We start from the raw sequence: 19,142 nt of genomic DNA on the forward strand, positions 1-19,142 counted from the left end.
AGGGAACCCAGCAGCAGACAATGACGTGCAGGCTGAGCGGGGAATGCGGTGGGTGTAACTGTGAGCACTGAGGTTCCAAGTGCCTCGCTGAGTCCCACATGAAGCTAGACCGCCAAAGCGTTGCAACGCCTCAGGGGGGTGCGGAACCTTTGCGACGCGGCCAGAGTTCCCCTGACGGGGACTGAATTCGGCGGACCCGGTCGCTAGAGGTTGAGCGGCCTGCGGTGAGGGGGGAGCTTGCGGTCTCTGCCGTCAGGTGAGGCGGGGGGGAGCGTGGCGGAGCGTGGCTGTCCCACGGCGGGCTCACTCGGGAGCAGCGGGGGGCTAAGCTACCCCCGGGGAGTGGGGCTGGTCTATGGGGAGGAGGTTCCTGACTCTGGCATCGGCCCGTCTCTCCTCAGCAGCGATCAGCGCCCCCAGCCTGGTGTTCCCCAATGAGCTGGTCTGGGCGCTCACCCTCGCAGATGTGTCTTGCTGCAGCTGGGCGCCATGTGATTGTGACAATCACCGTGTCGTGACACGATGCTGCCGAGCTAGCCCTAGAGTAGCGTCCAGGGCCGCTGTAATCATGCCTGGGAGGGTCGGCCCCTCAAAGGTAAATGGCGGAGCTCCTTTGTGCTATTTGGGCATAAGCTTTCGTGGGCTGAAACCCACTTCATCGGATGCATCGGGTTTTAGCCCACGAAAGCTTATATCCAGATAATTTGTTAGTCTCTAAAGTGCCACCAGTACTCCCGTTCTTTTTGGTACAGACTAACACGGCTACCACTCTGAAACCTTTGTGCTATGTGTCATGTCCCCCTGCCCTCACACATCAAGGGGATTAGAAAAAGCAACCCTTCAATTAGGGCAGTGCTTAAAACGCATATGAGTGCAGAGGGGAGCATGGTGGGAGTGCTTGTGTGTTAAGGGTGAGTGAATGCATGGGAATTATTCAGCTATGGATGCATTTGTATAGTCACAAAATGCTGCATTCCTATGAAATGCTGCAGATTCAGTAGAACTCCAGCTCTTCAAATGTCTTTGAGGACTCCTGAAGACTGGGCAGTGAGGTGCCTGCTGAGGCAAACTTTAAAGGTAACCTGCAAAGAAGAATAATTGGGCTTTTGCTCTGATTTGCTTTTCTGTGATCTATATAAAAAAGGGCTGATTTTTTTTTTTTATTATTTTTTTACGGTAGTTTTCTCACTTTTCCCCTTCCCTGCTTGTGTTTTACTTTAGAAATCTGGGTTCTGCTTCCACTGAAAAGTCTATGATGACCAGCAAACTAGTGAAATGGTATCATCACAAAGGTCAAAAGAGTAAAAACTGAGCCCTTTAGAGAAGGGGTTTTTAGCCATACTGTTTAAACTCTCTTTTGTGTTGTTTTAACATCTGTGATAAATTAACATTTTGGAAAAAGGATGTCTTTGCTAAAGAGTAAAAGAGCCCTCCACTAATATATGTGCTGAAATCTGATGTTACTTATAAAAATGTATGCAATAATTTCTACTTAACTGACTCAATTGAAGTTCTATAACAGTTAAGTTTTATGAGTACTCTGTCTCTTAGATCAGTGTTTACATGCGTTTAAAGTGGAGATCAGAACTGTCATGTAATTTATAGAATGAATAGTAAACTTGCCCATCACTCCCTCTCCAAAGCCTATGTGGGGCCAGGATAAATCTATGTTTGAGCCTGGCCTATTAATCTTCACTGCACTTCGGAAGGGCTGAGGGCTGCATAACATTCCCAGGACTGTCAATTCTCTTTTAGTTAGTAACTGTATTTTTACTTCATCCCTAGCCAGCAGGGAACTGCAAAACTTGAGCGCTTTCCTTGCCAGCCATTCTGATTGAATAGTAGTGTTTACGTTTATGGGGTGGGAATTCCTTGTCATGAAAATGATTTTAGGCTACAATATGTATTCCCTTGGTCTGTCAAGAAGCAAACATGGGACATGAGAATAAAAAACGGCTACTCACCTTTGTAACTGTTGTTCTTTGAGATGTGTTGCTCATATCCATTCTAATTAGGTGTGCGCACGCTGCATGCACTATTGTCGGAGAATTTTCTACCCCAGCAACACCCGGTGGGTCGGCTGGGGAGCCTCCAGGAGTGGCGCCTTCATAGCGCTGTATATATACCCCAGCCGACCCAGCGCCCCCTCAGTTCCTTCTTGCCGGCTACTCTGACAGTGGGGAAGGGGGACGGGTTTGGAATGGATATGAGCAACACATCTCGAAGAACAACAGTTACAAAGGTGAGTAGCCGTTTTTTCTTCTTTGAGTGCTTGCTCATATCGATTCCAATTAGGTGACTACCAAGCTTTCCTAGGTGGTGGGGTTGGAGTGAGACATCGCTGAGTGCAGAACCGCTGATCCAAATGCAGCATCGTCTCTAGACTGCTGTCCAAATGCATAGTGAGCGGCAAAGGAGTGAACCGATGACCAAACCGCCGCTCTACAAATGTCATGGATCGGGACGTGAGCCAGGAAGGCAGTTGAGGAGGCTTGAGCCCTTGTGGAATGGGCGGTGAGGCGCAGCGTCGGGGCACCGGCCAAGTCGTAGCAAGCACGAATACAGGACGTGATCCAAGAGGAGATACGTTGCGAGGAGACCGGTAGGCCTTTCATTCGGTCAGCCACTGCAATGAAGAGTTGAGTCGTCTTCCTAAACAGCTCCGTATCAGAGGGGTAGCCGTGTTAGTCTGAATCTGTAAAAAGCAACAGAGGGTCCTGTGGCACCTTTGAGACTAACAGAAGTACTGGGAGCATAAGCTTTTGTGGGTAAGAACCTCACTTCTTCAGATGCAAGTCTTGAGGTTCTTACCCATGAAAGCTTATGCTCCCAGTACTTCTGTTAGTCTCAAAGGTGCCACAGGACCCTCTGTTGCTCTAAACAGCTCCGTACGCTCAACATAGAAAGCAAGGGCCCTGCGTACATCCAAGGAGTGCATACGCTAGTCTTGTCGCGTAGCGTGTGGCTTAGGATGGAAGACCGGGAGAAATATATCCTGGTTCACATGAAAAGCTGATACCACCTTGGGAAGAAAGGCAGGGTGGGGGCAAAGCTGTACCTTGTCTTTATGGAAGACTGTATACAGAGGTTCGGACGTGAGGGCTCTGATTTCAGAAACACGCCTTGCTAAAGTGATGGCTACAAGGAAGCCTGTCTTCCAAGATAGGTAAAGGAGAGAGCAGGTAACCAATGGCTCGAACGGGGGCCCTGTGAGCTTGGAGAGAACCAGGTTAAGATCCCACGCCGGAACCGGTTGACGCAGCTGTGGGTATAGGCGGTCTAAGCCCTTGAGGAATCTGACGACCATCGGGTTAGAGAAGACCGAGGAAGCGTGTTCTCCTGGGTGGAACGCCGATATAGCAGCCAGGTGCACCCTGACCGAAGATATCGCCAGGCCCTGCTGTTTTAGGGATAGGAGATATTCAAGTATAAGTGGGATCGACGCCCGCAAGGGGGGCGTGGCTCGCTGGTTGCACCAACAGGAGAAGCGCTTCCATTTGGCCAAGTAAGTGGCCCGTGTAGAGGGTTTCCTGCTGCCCAACAGAACCTGCTGCACGGGATGCGAGCATCGTAGCTCCGCCCGAGTTAGCCATGCAGCATCCACGCTGTAAGGTGGAGCGATTGCAGGTTGGGGTGACAGAGTCGGCCGTGGTCCTAAGAGATCAAGTCCAGGCACAGTGGAAGCGTGATCGGAGTCTGTACCGACAGCTCCAGGAGTGTGGTGTACCAGTGCTGTCTTGGCCAAGCTGGAGCGACTCGAATCATATGTGTCTTGTCTCTGCGTAGCTTGAGCAGGACCTTGTGGATCAGCAGAAATGGAGGGAAAGCGTAGAACAGCTGGTCCTTCCACGGTAGCAGGAAAGCGTCTGACAGGGAGCCCAGAGATCGCCCCTGGAGGGAGCAGAACACGTGGCACTTCCTGTTGGCGTGTGAGGCGAATAGGTCGATCTGGGGAAATCCCCACCTCCAGAAGATGGAGTGGATGATATCTGGGCGAATCGACCACTCGTGCGTTTGGAAGGACCTGCTGAGACGGTCTGCTAGAGTGTTCTGGACTCCAGGGAGGAACGATGCCATGAGATGTATTGAGTGGGCAATGCAAAATTCCCACAGGCGAATGGCCTCCTGGCATAGATGAGACAATTGGGCTCCCCCTTGCTTGTTGATGTAGAACATGGCCGTGGTGTTGTCTGTGAGGACTGCCACGTAATGGCCATGTAGGAGACCGTGAAACGCCTGACAGGCTAGGCGCACTGCCATCCGCTCTCGAACATTGATGTGCAGAGCTAGCTCGGATGCGGTCCACAGGCCCTGCGTTTGGCGCTCTCCGAGGTGAGCGCCCCAGCCGAGAGATGTTGCGTCCGTGACCAGGTACAGGGAGGGTTGTGGGGTGTGAAACGGCACTCCTTCGCACACCGACTTGTGGTTCAGCCACCAGTTGAGAGAGATCAAGACCGAATTCGGAACCATGACCACCATGTTGAGGCTGTCCCGACAAGGATGGTACACCGATGACACCCAGGCCTGAAGCGGGCGGAGCCGAAGTCTGGCATGCCTGGTTAGGGAAGTGCAAGAAGCCATGTGTCCCAACAGGCCGAGGCACTTCCTTATTGTGGAAGTCGGGAAGCCCTGGAGGCTGCGGATGATGTTTGCAATGGTCTGAAACCGAGTGTCTGGCAGAAGAGTGCAGGCGAGTCTGGAGTCTAAGACTGCCCCAATAAACTCTATTCTCTGGGTTGCCTCCAGAGTAGACTTTTCTTTGTTGAGTAAGATGCCCAACTTGTGGAATGTTTGTAGTGTGATTTGGATGTGGGATTGAACCTGTTCCCGGTGTGGCTGCGCACCAGCCAGTCGTCTAGATACGGGAACACCTGTATCCTTTGTCGACGAAGGTAGGCTGCCACGACGGCCATACGTTTGGTGAACACTCTCGGAGCCGTGGACAAGCTGAAGGGAAGGACAGCAAATTGGTAGTGTACGTTGTTTACTACAAATTGAAGGAAGCGCCGGTGCGGAGGGTAGATTGCTATATAAAAATATGCGTCCTTCATGTCGAGGGCGGCGTACCAGTCTCCAGGATCCAGGGAAGGGATAATGGTCCCCAACGAGACCATGCGGAACTTCAACTTTACTATGAATTTGTTGAGTCCACGTAAATCTAAAATGGGTCGAAGACCCCCCTTTGTCTTGGGGATCAGGAAGTAGCAGGAGTAAAACCACCTGCCCCTTAACTCTGATGGAACCTCCTCTATAGCCCCCATAGAAAGGAGCGTAAAAACCTCCTGTGTAAGGAGTTGCTCATGAGAAGGGTCCCTGAAGAGGGACGGGGGGTGGGACGGGGGACAAAGAGAACTGGAGAGCGTATTCCCCCTTCCACCGTGCGAAGAACCCAACGGTCCAAAGTTATAAGGGACCAAGCATGGTGGAAATGAGATAGGTGATCCCGAAATAAAGGGAATGGATCCTGGGTGATGGCTAGTACGCTGTCCTCGAGCGCACCTTCAAAAATTTTGTCTAGGCCCTGAAGGTAGTCTAGGAGGCCTTGGTTCTGACCGGGTTGGGGGCCGGTCGACCTCCTTCTACCACCTCGTCCACACCTTCTGGGGAAGTCCTGTCTTGGATGAGGAGGAGAAGGGTAGAACCTCTGGGGCTGGGGCCTAAAGGGCCTGCGCTGGGGTCCTGGGACATGCATCCCCAGGGAGCGCATGATGGTTCCAGAGTCTTTTAGGCTCTGCAACCGAGAGTCCGTCTTGTCCGAGAACAGCCCCTGACCATCAAATGGCAGATCCTGTAGGGTCTGTTGCAGTTCTGGCAGCAAACCAGACACCTGGAGCCAGGAAATGCGTCTTATGGCTATACCTGACGCCAGTGTCCTAGAGGCAGAGTCCGCTATGTCTAGCGAGGCCTGTAAGGAGGTCCTAGCCACCTTTTTACCTTCCTCTACTAGGGCCCCAAACTCCTCTCTCGAGTCCTGGGGGACCAACTCCTTAAATTTACCCATGGAGTTCCATGAGTTGTAATCGTAGCGGCTCAAGAGCACCTGTTGGTTTGCGGCTCTGAGCTGCAGACCTCCCGCTGAGTAGCTCTTGCGTCTGAACAAACTGAACCGCTTGGCATCCTTCGATTTGGGCGCTGCCGCCTGTTGACCATGGCGCTCTCTTGCGTTCACTGAGGAGACCACTAGTGAACACGGGTGAGGGTGGGTGTAGAGATACTCATGGTCTTTAGAGGGGACAAAGTATTTCCTCTCTGCCCCTCTGGCAGTGGGTGGGATGGAGGCAGGGGTTTGCCATATGGTGTTGGCGTTAGCCTGGATCGTGCGGATGATGGGCAACGCCACTCGGGATGAGGCATCAGCTGAGAGGATGCTCACCACCGGGTCCTCCACTTCCACTATCTCCTCTGCCTGTAGATCCATGTTCCGTGCCACCCTATGTAACAGGTCTTGGTGGGCATGGAGGTCTATCGGGGGTGGGCCCGAGGTTGTCGTGCCCGCCACCGCCTCATCTGGGAAAGATGAGGAGGATGCCTCAGGCGGTAAAGGATCCAGAGGTGGGTCTGGGTCCGAGGGTCCCTGATGTCCAGGATCCCCTGTACTGGGGTCTGGGGCCTGCGTGGGTGTTGGCACAGGAGCCTCCATACCCGCTGGGGGAGGACAGGTAATGGTGGCCGCTGGTACCCTGGGCTCTGAGTGTGCCGAGCGAGAGGCCGCTGGTGGAGCCCCTTGTGCCTGGTGATATGCCCATGGGGTCCAGAAAGACCAATGTGCAGGGTCCTGTCTAGGGTCCTCTGCCCCATCCTGCCAATGGCCCAGGTTGTCCGCTGCCTGACCCTGAGCAGGATAGGCTGAGATCTGCTTCTCACTTCAGAAGAGTGAGACGCAGATCTTGAGGGCCAGGGCGGTGCCGAGCGTGATTGCATTGGCTCCTCCTGGAACGGTGCCGAGCAGTACCGGTCCACGGGAGAGCGGTCTCTGCGCGGTGCCGGGGAGCGGAACTGGGAGCGAGAACAGTGCCGATGGCCATGCCAGTACCAGGATCCAGATCTGGATTGCAAAGAAGACCGTCTGTAGAATCGGTGCCGGGAGCGGCCTCTCGAACGGGATCGGCACTCATACTGGTGCCAGGAACTGCATCCGGACTCTGAGCGGTACCGATGCTCGGGTCGGTGCCGGGAGGAAGAGCTGGGCTGCGAGTATGACCGGCGCCGTGATGAAGACCGATGCCGGGACTGCGAGCGGCATTGGGACCTGCTCCGAGACCGGGAGCGGTGCCGAGAGTCCATGCTCGGAGATGGAGGGCGTAGCAGGGCAGGCTTGCCCCTGGATTGCACCGTGCGGAGCGGATGCGGTGCCGTGGTCTGAGACGGTGCCAGTTCCGTGAGGGCAATGAGGTCTCTCGCCGTTGCAAACGTCTCTGGCGTAGACGGGAGACACAGAATGGGGCGGGGAGCCAGTCCGCACCGGACTCAACGGCCCTACTACTGGTGCCGGAGTTAACAGTGTCGATGATGGCACCTGTAACCTCTGACGTTCCGATTCCGGATGCGACTCCGCGGCCACTGCGTGGGGCGCCAGTGCCTGCTGTTGCGTGGCAGTCTCCTGTGTTTTATGGGGTCTCTTGTGACCGGGAGACAGGGAACGGCGCCGAGGGGCTTGCAGCGGACGCAGTGCCGATGGAGGACGGTGCCGTGGGGTCTTATCTGCGTCTCCTCGTGGTGCAGTACCCGAGGCCGCCGCTGGGGCGCTGCGCACTGAGGCGTTTGGTGCCGGAGCTTGGCATGCCGAAGGAGGGTCTGGGCTAAGTGCCGCCTCCATAAGGAGCTGTTTAAGGCGAAAGTCCCGCTCCTTTTTGGTCCTGGGCCGAAAAGCCTTGCAGATCCTGCACTTATCAGTCTGGTGAGACTCCCCTAGACACTTTAGACAAGAGTCGTGGGGGTCTCCTGTTGGCATAGGCTTAGCGCAGGTCGCGCACGGTTTAAAGCCAGGAGCCTTGGGCATGAGCCCGGCTGCACGCCGGGGGAAAAGGGGGAGATGAAAACCCCCTTATCCCCGCTAACTACTTATAACTACTCTGTATCAGCTATTAAACTACTAAACTATACTAAATCTATAACTATACAACTAACAACTATCTACAACAATAACTAACAAGGAAAGCTAGGGAGAGTGGAAGACAGCTATGCCGCGCTCCACAGTTCCAACGACCGTCACGGGCGGTAAGAAGGAACTGAGGGGGCGCTGGGTCGGCTGGGGTATATATCCAGCGCCATGAAGGTGCCACTCCAGGGGGCTCCCCAGCCGACCCACTGGGTGTTGCTAGGGTAGAAAATTCTCTGACGATCGTGCACACGGCGCGCGCACACCTAATTGGAATCGATATGAGCAAGCACTCGAAGAAGAACAATAATGCTACAATTTGTCTCTCCACTCTTGTAGCAGTTATGTGCTGGATAAGCAACACTTTCTTGTCTTGACACACGTGTTCTTCTGCCATGCTCTCTCATCTTTGGTCTGCTACTGCCTGCATGGACATATCATTGATTAGGTGGCAGACTCCCACAGGACAACTAGCAACAGCTGCTGCAGAGTACCATAGTGCTAGTGTTGAAGCTGGCTATAGAGGCAAATGGCAAACTAATTATAATTGATCTAGTTTCCTGATGCAGTCAGTACTACATGTAAAGTGCTTCTGTGCTTGAGCTCGTTGCTCCTATGTAACTGCTTCTGACGCTGCAAGGAAAGGAGAAGAAAAGAGGAAGAAAATGAGAGGATTGGAGGATGAGCAAATGCAGAGGGTTGGAGATAGGGGTCCTACTGATGGTCCACAAAGATTTTTAACTTTGAATTATATGGGACATCAACATTCAGAAGAAACTCTGGGTTAGGGTGATTGGACTTTTTAATTAAGAATTCCCACGGGGAAAGAACAAGTACAATCGTCACATGCATTATTGGTGCTTTGATAATATTTATCTTGAACACCTCCTTTCTTAAAATCCCAGAGGAAATAATGTATTTTAAAATGTCAGGTCAATTTCTATAGCAAGTCCAATCCAGTCTAGTTTTACTTGTCTGAAATTATAATAGCCAATACATGGGGGATGTGAAATAGAGGGAAAAGTGTGGATGGGGAGGGTAGCAGTCTAAAAAGAATACAGAGAACACCCTTTCTTCTCCTAAGGTGAAAATTGTCATACTTTTTGGGGGGGTGCGAGGGGAGGCTTTAAAAGCATTTTTGGGGATTTTTTTCAGATGCAATCTGCCATCTTAAATCCTCCAGCCAGTTTAACTCTTCCTGGGATTTCTATGGTGCTAGCCTAAATGTGATCTGTTAGGCATGCAAGGTGGGTGAGTGACGCTTAATAATGACAGGCAGAATGAGGGAAGGTATGGTATGACTGCTTAGACTTTCTGCATATTTGCATCTGAAAGGTCATAACTGAATGCCAGATGAAAGGACCATAGCAGTCCATATGGCATTATGGTTCAGCTGCTATGCTTTTCCCTATGGACTGATCTACACTTAAAATGCTACAGCTATGCTGCTGTAGTGCTTCAGTGTAGACACTGCCTATGCCGACGGGAGAGATGCTCCAATTGGCATAGATAATCCACCTCCCCAAGAGGCAGTAGCTAGGGCCATGTCTACACTAGAGAACTTACAGCAGCACAGCTGTAAGATCTCTTGTGTAGCTGCTTTATGCTGATGGGAAAGAGCCCTCCTGTCAACATAATTACTCCACCCCCAATGAGCAGCGGTAGCTATGTCAGTAGGAGAAGCTCTCCTGCCAGCGTAACGCTGTCCACACCAGTGCTTATGTCGGTGTAACTTACATCTCTCAGAGGTCTGAAAAAACATAAGTGGCATAAGTTATGCCAATATAAGTGGTAGCGTAGACATAGCCTAGGTCAATGGAAGAATTATTCCTTCAACCTCGTGCTTTCTACACAGTGGGTTAGGTGGGTATAGCTAAGTTTCTCAGGGATGTGGATTTTCACACCCTAAGAGATGTAGCTATACTGATGTAAAATTCTGTGTAGACCAAGGCTATGCCTCTTACTGACTCTGTCACTTTTCCCCCCAGGGAAGAATATTGTGCAGATGAATTCTGGGCTTTTCAGTTTTTCCATATCTGGCATTTGATACTGTTGGAGACAAGATAGAACGGGGGTTTTCAAACTTCATTGCACCGCAGCCCCCTTCTGACAACTAAAATTACTACATGACTCCCGGAGGGGGGAACCGAAGCCGGAGCCAAAGCCCAAGCCCCACCACCCTGAGTGGGGGAGAGGGGGCAAAGCCAAAGCCCAGGTCCCACTGCCCCAGGTGGGGAGGCCAAAGCTGAAGCCCAAGGGCTTCAGCCCCAACAGGGAGCCTATAACCTGAGCCCCGCCGCCTAGGGCTGAAGCCCTCGGGCTTCAGCTCTGGCCCCGGGCCCCAGCAAGCCTAAGCCAGCCCTGGCAATGCCATTAAAATGGGGTCGCAACCCACTTTGGGGTCCCAACCGACAGTTTGAGAACTGCTAAGATAGAAGATGAGATGGACCATTGCTGTCCTGTATGGAGTTCCTGTTTTTTTCCCCACGTTAAATACCAGATTGCTTCAGTTACTGGAATGGCCAACATTGGATGATATTGTCAGAACAAAGATCACAAGGGATGTTGGACTGAATCTGGTCCTTCATAACCTTTGTTCCATGACTTCTTTCGATGAGAGTTCCTTCGGGGTTGTCTTTTGAGCTTGTGCCTAAATAAGGGATATAAAGCAGGGGCTGAGCTATTGCATTATGAAGTCTACCTTTGTCAAGTGTCCTTCTCCTGTCCTGTGACAGAATTCAACACACTGTGGTATCTGGGTACCACAGAACTTAGAGTCAGAGTCCCAGTCTTCATGTTAATAGCTAGGCTGTGAATATTTCGATGGAGTTCCATATCTGCAATTTTCCTTTCACTTCCTGTCAGGTTATGGTGCACATATGTAGTGATTGTTCCCAGACATGTAGTTATCTTGAAATTGTGTTCAGATTTATTAATTAGAATTCAGGAGTCCTCTAACAGTTATGGTAGGGTATTTAGGAGCTATTTATACAAAGAGATGAATGGGTATTTTTTTGAGCTAATGTGCCTTTTTTTTTTTTGCTTTCTTCAGTTCTCTCTTTTGCTTAGAGTATTCCCTGCACACTAAGTTCCATCTAGCTATAGAAACTTCACAACTTTTAAAAATATTTTATAAGAAATTGTGGTTAGGTTATCAGACTTGAGCATCTTTCAGTCTGTGAGTTTCTTGTGGGATGCCTTTGATATGAACTCTAAAATAAATACAGTAATGAATTGGAAAATTAATAGTCATTGAGCTGGATAATAAGATACAGAAGCCAAAAAAAAAAAAAAAAGCGAGGAGGAAATTCCCTCTAGATTACTAGGTTTCATGCAATCTGTACTTAGTTGTCCTAAAAACACTGTTAACTATGTAATGATTCCATAACTGGTTTGGGTCAAAATTGTTCACAACATTCTGTTCACACAATGCTTTAAAGCAGGGGTTCTCAAACTGGGGGTCAGGACCCCTCAGGGGGTCATGAGTTATTACATGGGGGGTTGTGAACTGTCAGCCTCCACCCCAATTCCCGTGTTGCCTCCAGCATTCATAATAGTGTTAAATATAAAAAAGTGTTTTTAAGTTATAAGGGGGGGGGGTCGCACTCAGAGGCTTGCTGTGTGAAAGGGGTCACCAGTACAAAAGTTTGAGAACCGCTGCTTTAATGGTACACCATCAACTTGAAAAATTATATATCTCTTTGTAAAAGTTGTATCTATTGTTGCTACAAGTAGAACCTGAATTTACTATAATGGAAAGAAAATAAATGGGGAAATAATTTTTCAGTTGATTTCCTTTATGCATTTGACAGTACTTTGTGTAAGTCAGTCAGTTTCTGCTGTTTGTGTGTGTCTTTCACGCAACAAGGGCAGGCAAAAAGTGTTTACAAATTAGGAAAATGTCACTGTACATTCACAGGAAGACTCAGCAGGTGTAGTACTTGAAACTACTTTTAACTCATATATTTTTTTAAATGACTGGATTTCAAGTTGGTGTCTCTTTTAAATTAAACTTGCAAGAATGCTTCAAGTGTAGCTTCTCTAATTGTTTCTTCTCATTACAGGTGGAGGCAAGCTACATTAACCAAAATAGGATATATCTAGTTTTTTTGTTTTTGTTTTTTTAAGAATTTGTTTCAAACCTGATAATTATCTTCCTCAAGGAATTCTGATTATTCTTCAACCTTGTTTATCATTATGGCTCTATCTTTTAAACTGCTGGACAGTGTCTTTCTTTCTAGAAGGTGCCATAGGCAAAATGCCTTGCATCCTTTGCTTGGACCTCTCCTCACTGATTGCATCTCAAAATTGTACAGTAGCTATAGGAGACCAGGGACATCCCCTGATAACACTCCACCTTGGAAGATGAATTTCAGCTTTGAGAAGGGAGTGGATGTAATTAAGAAAAATTTTGGCCTCCTAAAAAAGGAGTTGGTGGATCACTGGAAAGGGCCTGAGGGCTATCATTTTGACGAGTACTTGTTGCAACAGACTAGAGTGGTCTGGGAGTTTCGCAGCCAGAAAGATTTAGATGAGTGGGTGGTTTCTTCTGATGCAGAGATCGGAGGGAAAAGTGAAACCTACCTAAAACTGGGTAAGAATAATCAGACTGCTCTGCTGTATGGGACCCTCAGTACTGAAGTACCTCGTGATGGGGAGACAAGATACAGTGGATATTGTTCAATGAAAACCAAACTGCCAAAGGTGAGTATAACTTAGTGACTTAAGTTATTAACATTCAGTGTTGAATCAGTCAGCATTTCTCTGCAGTCAGGACTGGAGCAGTAGAGACTTGGGTGGCGATTCTCTCTCTAGAAGAATACTTTTTTGTGTCATGTTTGTTTTCTTTCCTCATTTAAATTAAATTCTCCTGGATGCAAGAAAAAGAGAAACAGGCTGAAGTTACATACTATGCATCTCAATCTTATTGCACAAAATTGACTTCACTCCACGCACAACTGGAGAAAACTCTATCCCTTGGGTGTTTGTTCTTCTGAATATGATAACTGATGTATTTACTTGGCATGCTGCAGGGAGCTTACAGATGAACTTTCATTATTCCACACATTTCACAGTCTGTCCATTGAATAAAAAATGCAAAACTCATATTATTGTGTTTTACTGGTGTTAGTTAATTAGGTTTCTGAATTTAAATTTATAACAACTTAATGTGTCAATTTGGCCAAAACAAAGGCAGCCTTTTCCCTAAGCTCAGAATCTCTTGAGACTTTCACAGGAAAATCTATTGCCCTGTGTTTTACAGCTGTACAACTGCTTGTCATACCAGCCAGAATAAAGTGGTCTTTTACTTGTTGCAAATGTATCAGAGCATCTGAAGGAATGAGACATTGCTGCATAAATCCATTCGGTGATGTAATCGCTGCCCTGCTCTGTGAGCAGGCTGAACGAAGCCTTAGTTCAGGGCTAGATCTTCGTTTTCAGGAAAGAAACAAATGACTCTTTTTTATCAGTATAAAGTGGGTTTCCTACTACACCTTGATAACTGAGTAAGAGACAACCTTGTGTATGGTCTCCCCACAAACCAAAGATCTCCTGCAACAAGTTTTGTATCCAGAATTGGTTTGTTTTAAATGACTGGTTTAGTGTCTAATCTGGAGTTAGTGTGTGTATACATATATAGCCAAATTGTCTAGGCCTTAACTCTAACGATGTGCATCCAAACTCAATTTTAGATCAGAGCACTTCTTTTTTTAGTGGAGTCAGGAGGGAAACAATCTATATTGGAATGTGCCTTTGTAAAGATCTGCACTTGGGTTCTGTAGTGTGTCAGAATATGCAAGGGACAAATCTTTTTCTGCCAAGAGACTGAACCTAGTTCTAACTTGAACAAAAAACAAAAAAGGTGATGTTTATATGGTTTACTATTGTCTGTTTCCTACACTCAGTGAGGAACTATTGCCCTTCCTATTTTACATTTACAAAAAAAGGTGGATGAACACCCAGTCAGAAAGTAGAGCTTAGAGTCAAATGTGTAAATAACACTGCTGTTGTAAAGCAGAATAAATAGGGTACACAGTTATCTCACTTCCTTAGGACTAGGGCCCTGGGGGATAGAAAGTATGTACAGGTCAGTCAAATGCTATGTTGACAGAAGCAATATAAGAACTAGAATAGGTAAAAATGGACCAAATTAAGTGTAGGGGTGAACACTTATGAACACGGATGAACTCATTCAAAGGGAGGCAACAAAGTCCAAAGAACAGAACACAAGACTTTCAGACGTGGATATATTCCCCCATCTGCCACTTACTTGCTGTGTGAAGTTAGCCTTGTTGTTTAACCCCTCAGCTCCTCAGTCTGTAAGAGTTACCCTCCTTTCCAAAGCAATTTGAGGCTAATTAATGAGGCATAAGGGCAAGGTATAATTTTTAAACTAAGGAGGATGCATACTGCAGCACTGCCACAAGCATAAAAAGAACAGCCCCAGCCTTCAGGCTAGCGTTAATATTATCTGTTGTCCATGTTACCTGAAAAACTAGTAAGCAGGAAGAAAATTGCTCCTAAGTAACCATGGAGTATGCCTCAAAACTGAGGGAAATTTAACATGTTTCTTTGGTACTGTCGTAGGCCCTAAGTGTGCAACTGTTCAGCAGAGGGAGGCTCTGGTTTCCCAGAGCCTCATTAATCTCAGTTGGGCTCCTTGTAGGTGCTTGGGTCTGCCTGTGTGGAACCAGTTGCAAGATCAGGGCCCTATCTTATAAAATAAAGGTGATGAGATAGGGAAGGTGTGCAAGATTCAGAGGAATTGAATATTTATATGGATAACAAACGTCTTGGCATCTAACGCATTTTGGAAAGGATGGTAGTTATATAAAAGCTAGTTTCAGGGCTTAAGCCAATTTTTATTAGGGATTAGAATGTGACTTCCATAGGGGGCAGATTGTCCCACATCTGCCATCTGTGAGGTTTCTTGCACCTTCCTCTGAAGCATGCTGGATGGAGCATTGGTCTGATGTGCTATGGCACCCCTTTTTATGTGTGGAAGTAAAAACCGATGGTAGGTCTGCTACCTTTAAGAGGGTAATCTGATGCTGGGAATGAAGTGTCACTTGTTATTGTGATTGAAGAAACAGCAAGTATGAGCCTTTAGACCATGCAATCCCATTTGAGGCCTCTAACACATTACTGAAATTTTGTGTGATTGAGTGTAGTGAAAGCCACTCACTCTAGCTTTCCTTATCCTCTAGTTTCCAGTAGGTCACAGTAGATAGCTTGGCTAAGGAGTGTCTAGAAAGGGGAAATTGATCAAAGTGGTAGTTACCTGTGGTCTTCGGAGTAGTAATTCTCATTGAAATATTGAGCTGCAATAACATGCTTTATTTATATCTTCTAGGGAGCGTTTGGAACTAAGAAGTATTATGATTGGTCAAACTTTAATAGTCTGTATTTACGCATTCGTGGTGATGGTCGACCCTGGATGATAAACATCTATACAAACCCATACTTCTCCCATCAAAAGGATGACCTGTACAATTACTTCATGTTCACCCGAGGGGGTCCATACTGGCAGGAAATTAAGGTAACTTTGAATATTTCCTGGGGACTGAGGAAGATTAATTCTCTTCAGTACTCTATTGCTTTAAAGATTGCTGCATTTATGCATACCAAGTTCTTTGGCTTATCAATACTAATAGAAGTTCCCCGAACAGCTATTCTCTGTTTCTATTGAGAAAACAGCTAGCTTATATAATTCTGTCTAGTCACATGGTCAGGTCATGGAGTTCCGCAGAGCAATCAGCAAGTCACCACAGAAGAATATAGGGCTGGAGCAAGCTTCAGAGGGAAACAAAGAATAAATTTGATCTGGTCTATCTTCTGCATATTAACTCCATGTATATGATTGGTACTATTGCAGGAGCTAGACAGAGCATAAAATGGGTTAAGCTTTATGGGGAAAGTAGTTCTCCTAGTATCGTATGTGTACATGTAAAACTAAAGTCCGTATTTCTTATGGTCAGATTCCATTCTCCAAGTTCTTTCTCTCAAGTCGGGGGAGAATCCAGGATGAACAGTACCCACTCTGGTTAGATAAGGTAAGTTGTTTCTGTACCTTACTATCATTTAATGAGAATTTCAGTAGTGTAACTGTATAAGTGAAGATCATTTAAAACTTTTCAAGGTATCTAGAGCTATATGAATTTGAAATTGCAGTATTTTTATTCCACAGATATTAAATATATATAGTTTCTCACCTTTCTTCTTAATTTTCCAAATTTAATTAAAATCTCTTATCAAAATAAATTTGAAGAGATGTAGTTACTAAGAATTAGTTGACAATTTATTGAGGCTTTCAGAGAGCCCTGAAAGAAACTACTGATGAGAGGAGGCAAAGTCCTGCACTGAAACAAAAAACTGTCAAAGAAAAGTAGATATAAATGGTCAATTATGGCAAGAAAGTGGGATATACTAGAACAGGTATTAAATATGTATTAGCAACCCCAAAAGGGTGTGTAGTGAGGTGATAATTGTAGCTAACAATTCTTTAGGATAGTCAAGAGAGAAGAAACCAAAAATTAGGTGAATAGCTAACACTGTTGCATATGAAATTCACTGTTGGCAAATGCAAGGTAAAAGACATTGGAAGCAAGGGGCTATTTGTACATCTTACTGGATTCTACGTTAACTAAGTCGAGAGAATGCTGGTTATAACTGAGGACCGGTCAATGTGCAGTTTCTATCAAAAGCAAACAAATAAACAATGTTAAGAGAAGAAGTGTCATTTTATATAGTACCCATTACATAAATCAATGCTGTGTATTCACCTGGAATACTGGGTTCAATTTAAGTACCCAGTTAAAAATAATACATAGTAGGGGGTTCAGAGAGGGGTGTTGAAAGTGATTAACAGCATGAAAACACTTCAGTAGTAAGAATGAAGAAATTGGAACTGTAGATGAGACATGGTAAAGATATACAAAATAGCAATTGATAGAGTAGGGAAATCAGATCAGATACAAGAACAAGGGGAATTAAATGAAATTAAAGCTTAAATGCAAACCTAATAGAATACTCAACATTACCCCATCAGACTCATTTCCACAAGATAGAATTGAGACAACAGGCTTAAGGTTTAAAAAAGGATTATATCTTTTGTATAGTTAATGAGAACATCCGAAGTTACATTAGTGAAGATTAAAAATAAAACCCAGAATCTTGTAAGAGAGGCCTCACATTTCAAGGCATTAGCCACTCTCTGTTTGATGAGGGCCAGGAAGAAACTATCAGAGAGACTAACATAAGCCATAATTGGCTACTACAAAATTTCATGCACTTTCCTTGGTCTGATTGGGTATGGAATTCTTGTATGTAATACCTGACCTTTCCTCCTTACATGCCCCCGGCTCCCCCAAATGGCCTCCATCCTTTTACCATTTTGCTTTGTGAAAACCTTTAGTAGTCTACTTAAGTCTGAAATCCTAAGTTACATGGAAATAGTCATTATGTCACATGGGAGGTTTGCCATGGATAAGTAAGTCTGCATTTTTAACAGTATACTTAAAAGCAGAAACAGAGAAATTTGCAGCATTGAAGAATTTCCCAGGTTAAAAATTCCAGGGCTTTTCCAGACTCAATAAAACACCCCTTTTTCCATATAGCTCAACATAGTTTAGAAAATACACAAGGGCCCATTATCACTCTTAATCACATTCTGTAGTATTAATCCAAAGAGTTTCAGGAGTTAATTTTGCTGTAGCAGCGTTGCACATTTGGATAGATTCCTGTTGTAACATGAATATGCCTGTGCAGTCAATGCAATGTATGGAGAACACGGAAAAATTTCCTAGGCTTTACTACCTTTAATCTCACCATTACTTGAAACCGTATCCAAATGAATAACCAATTTCTTTTATCAGATTAGTACTGTTGGATTCACATTGGGAGACAAGGCAGATGGCCCTTTCCAGCTGGAGATAGACTTTATTGGATTGCTGAAAGACAGAGCTCACACAGAAGAATTCGCCTATGAAAAATATGAAAAAAATCCCCAGGCCTAGATGGGCCTGCAATCCTGTGGAATGTACTTCAGTAGCTCATTTTATTAAATATTTATACACCATGTTAAACTTGAGTTTCTTCATGCATGGTGGGAGATGGAGTTCACATAAATATTAAAGAGTAACTGCATGAAGTGAGTGGGATGGACTCCATAATAAACTGAGCAGACTTGCAGCTTAAGAACATATGGTATTAAAGGTTTTTTGTGGCTTCCAACAGCCAGTTGCAGAAGTCCACTGTAAAAACAGACCACGTGAGATTATTGCTCTATTGTTGGGGAGATAGTTTCAAAGAGAATCAGGGTACAATAATGCAAAGTTATGTTAGAAACTGCTGTCTGGATATATTGTTCAGGCACATGCCTATTCATTAGAGGCAGTTTCTATCCCAAAACTGACAAGGTGCAATGCATAAGATAATAGGGGCTTACAATGCTGTAAGATTTCTTGGTTTGTATTTCATCTCACCTTTAGAATTAGAATAACCTTCCCTGTTTAATACTATTGCACACAGAAAACCATGGTCCTTTTCACAGCCAGAGGACTAACAGATGTTAGGACTGTTCCATAAATTGTGGAGCAAACTTCCCCAGGGCCCACAGAGGAGTAGACATGGGGGTGGACAGGAGTCCAGTCTCAGCTTTCCATTAAAAAAAAAAATCTGTCATGGTTACAAAGCAAATCTTCAAAACGAGCTGTGTAATGAATGGAGAGAACCTGAAAAGAGGGGGCGGAGGGAGTTTGAGGTGTCAGCTGCCACATTTCAATGGGTGTAGAGGTCTGTGATGATGATATTGACACAAAGTATTTCATTACTCAAAGCCTTTAAGAAAGGAGGAGAAGTATATGAAGGGTTACACCAGGATTCTCCAAAGTGGGGATTCAAAAGCTGGGAAAGGCCTACATCTCTTAATTTATACAACACCTAGCAGAGTGCGGAGGTGATGAGATTTTCCTGAAGCAGGTTTGGTTTTCAAAATGCATACATTTGTTTTAGGACAAGGAGTGCTGGGTTTCAGTTCTTCTGT

General features: G+C 46.1%; 1 protein-coding gene across 7 annotated transcripts; it reads left to right on the forward strand.

The window, feature by feature from the left end:
• Positions 1-18,183, forward strand: NDUFAF1 (NADH:ubiquinone oxidoreductase complex assembly factor 1). 7 transcript variants are annotated; one of them, XM_065593104.1, is made up of 7 exons: positions 214-256; positions 993-1,077; positions 1,222-1,278; positions 12,163-12,802; positions 15,453-15,638; positions 16,078-16,152; positions 17,974-18,183. In XM_065593104.1, exons 4-7 carry the CDS (start codon positions 12,296-12,298, stop codon positions 18,112-18,114), a joined length of 909 nt encoding a protein of 302 aa, XP_065449176.1. In that variant the 5' UTR covers positions 214-256; positions 993-1,077; positions 1,222-1,278; positions 12,163-12,295; the 3' UTR covers positions 18,115-18,183. The 7 variants fall into 7 exon arrangements, with proteins under 7 accessions (XP_023962435.1, XP_005284753.1, XP_008168159.1 ...); XM_024106667.3 differs by lacking the exon at positions 993-1,077 and having other exon boundaries at positions 1-256; positions 1,222-1,292; XM_008169937.4 differs by lacking the exon at positions 1,222-1,278 and having other exon boundaries at positions 157-256.
• The last annotated feature ends 959 nt before the right edge of the window (positions 18,184-19,142 follow it).

This window comes from Chrysemys picta, chromosome 4 (assembly GCF_011386835.1).
Source record: "Chrysemys picta bellii isolate R12L10 chromosome 4, ASM1138683v2, whole genome shotgun sequence".
NCBI classification, from domain to species: domain Eukaryota; kingdom Metazoa; phylum Chordata; order Testudines; family Emydidae; genus Chrysemys; species Chrysemys picta.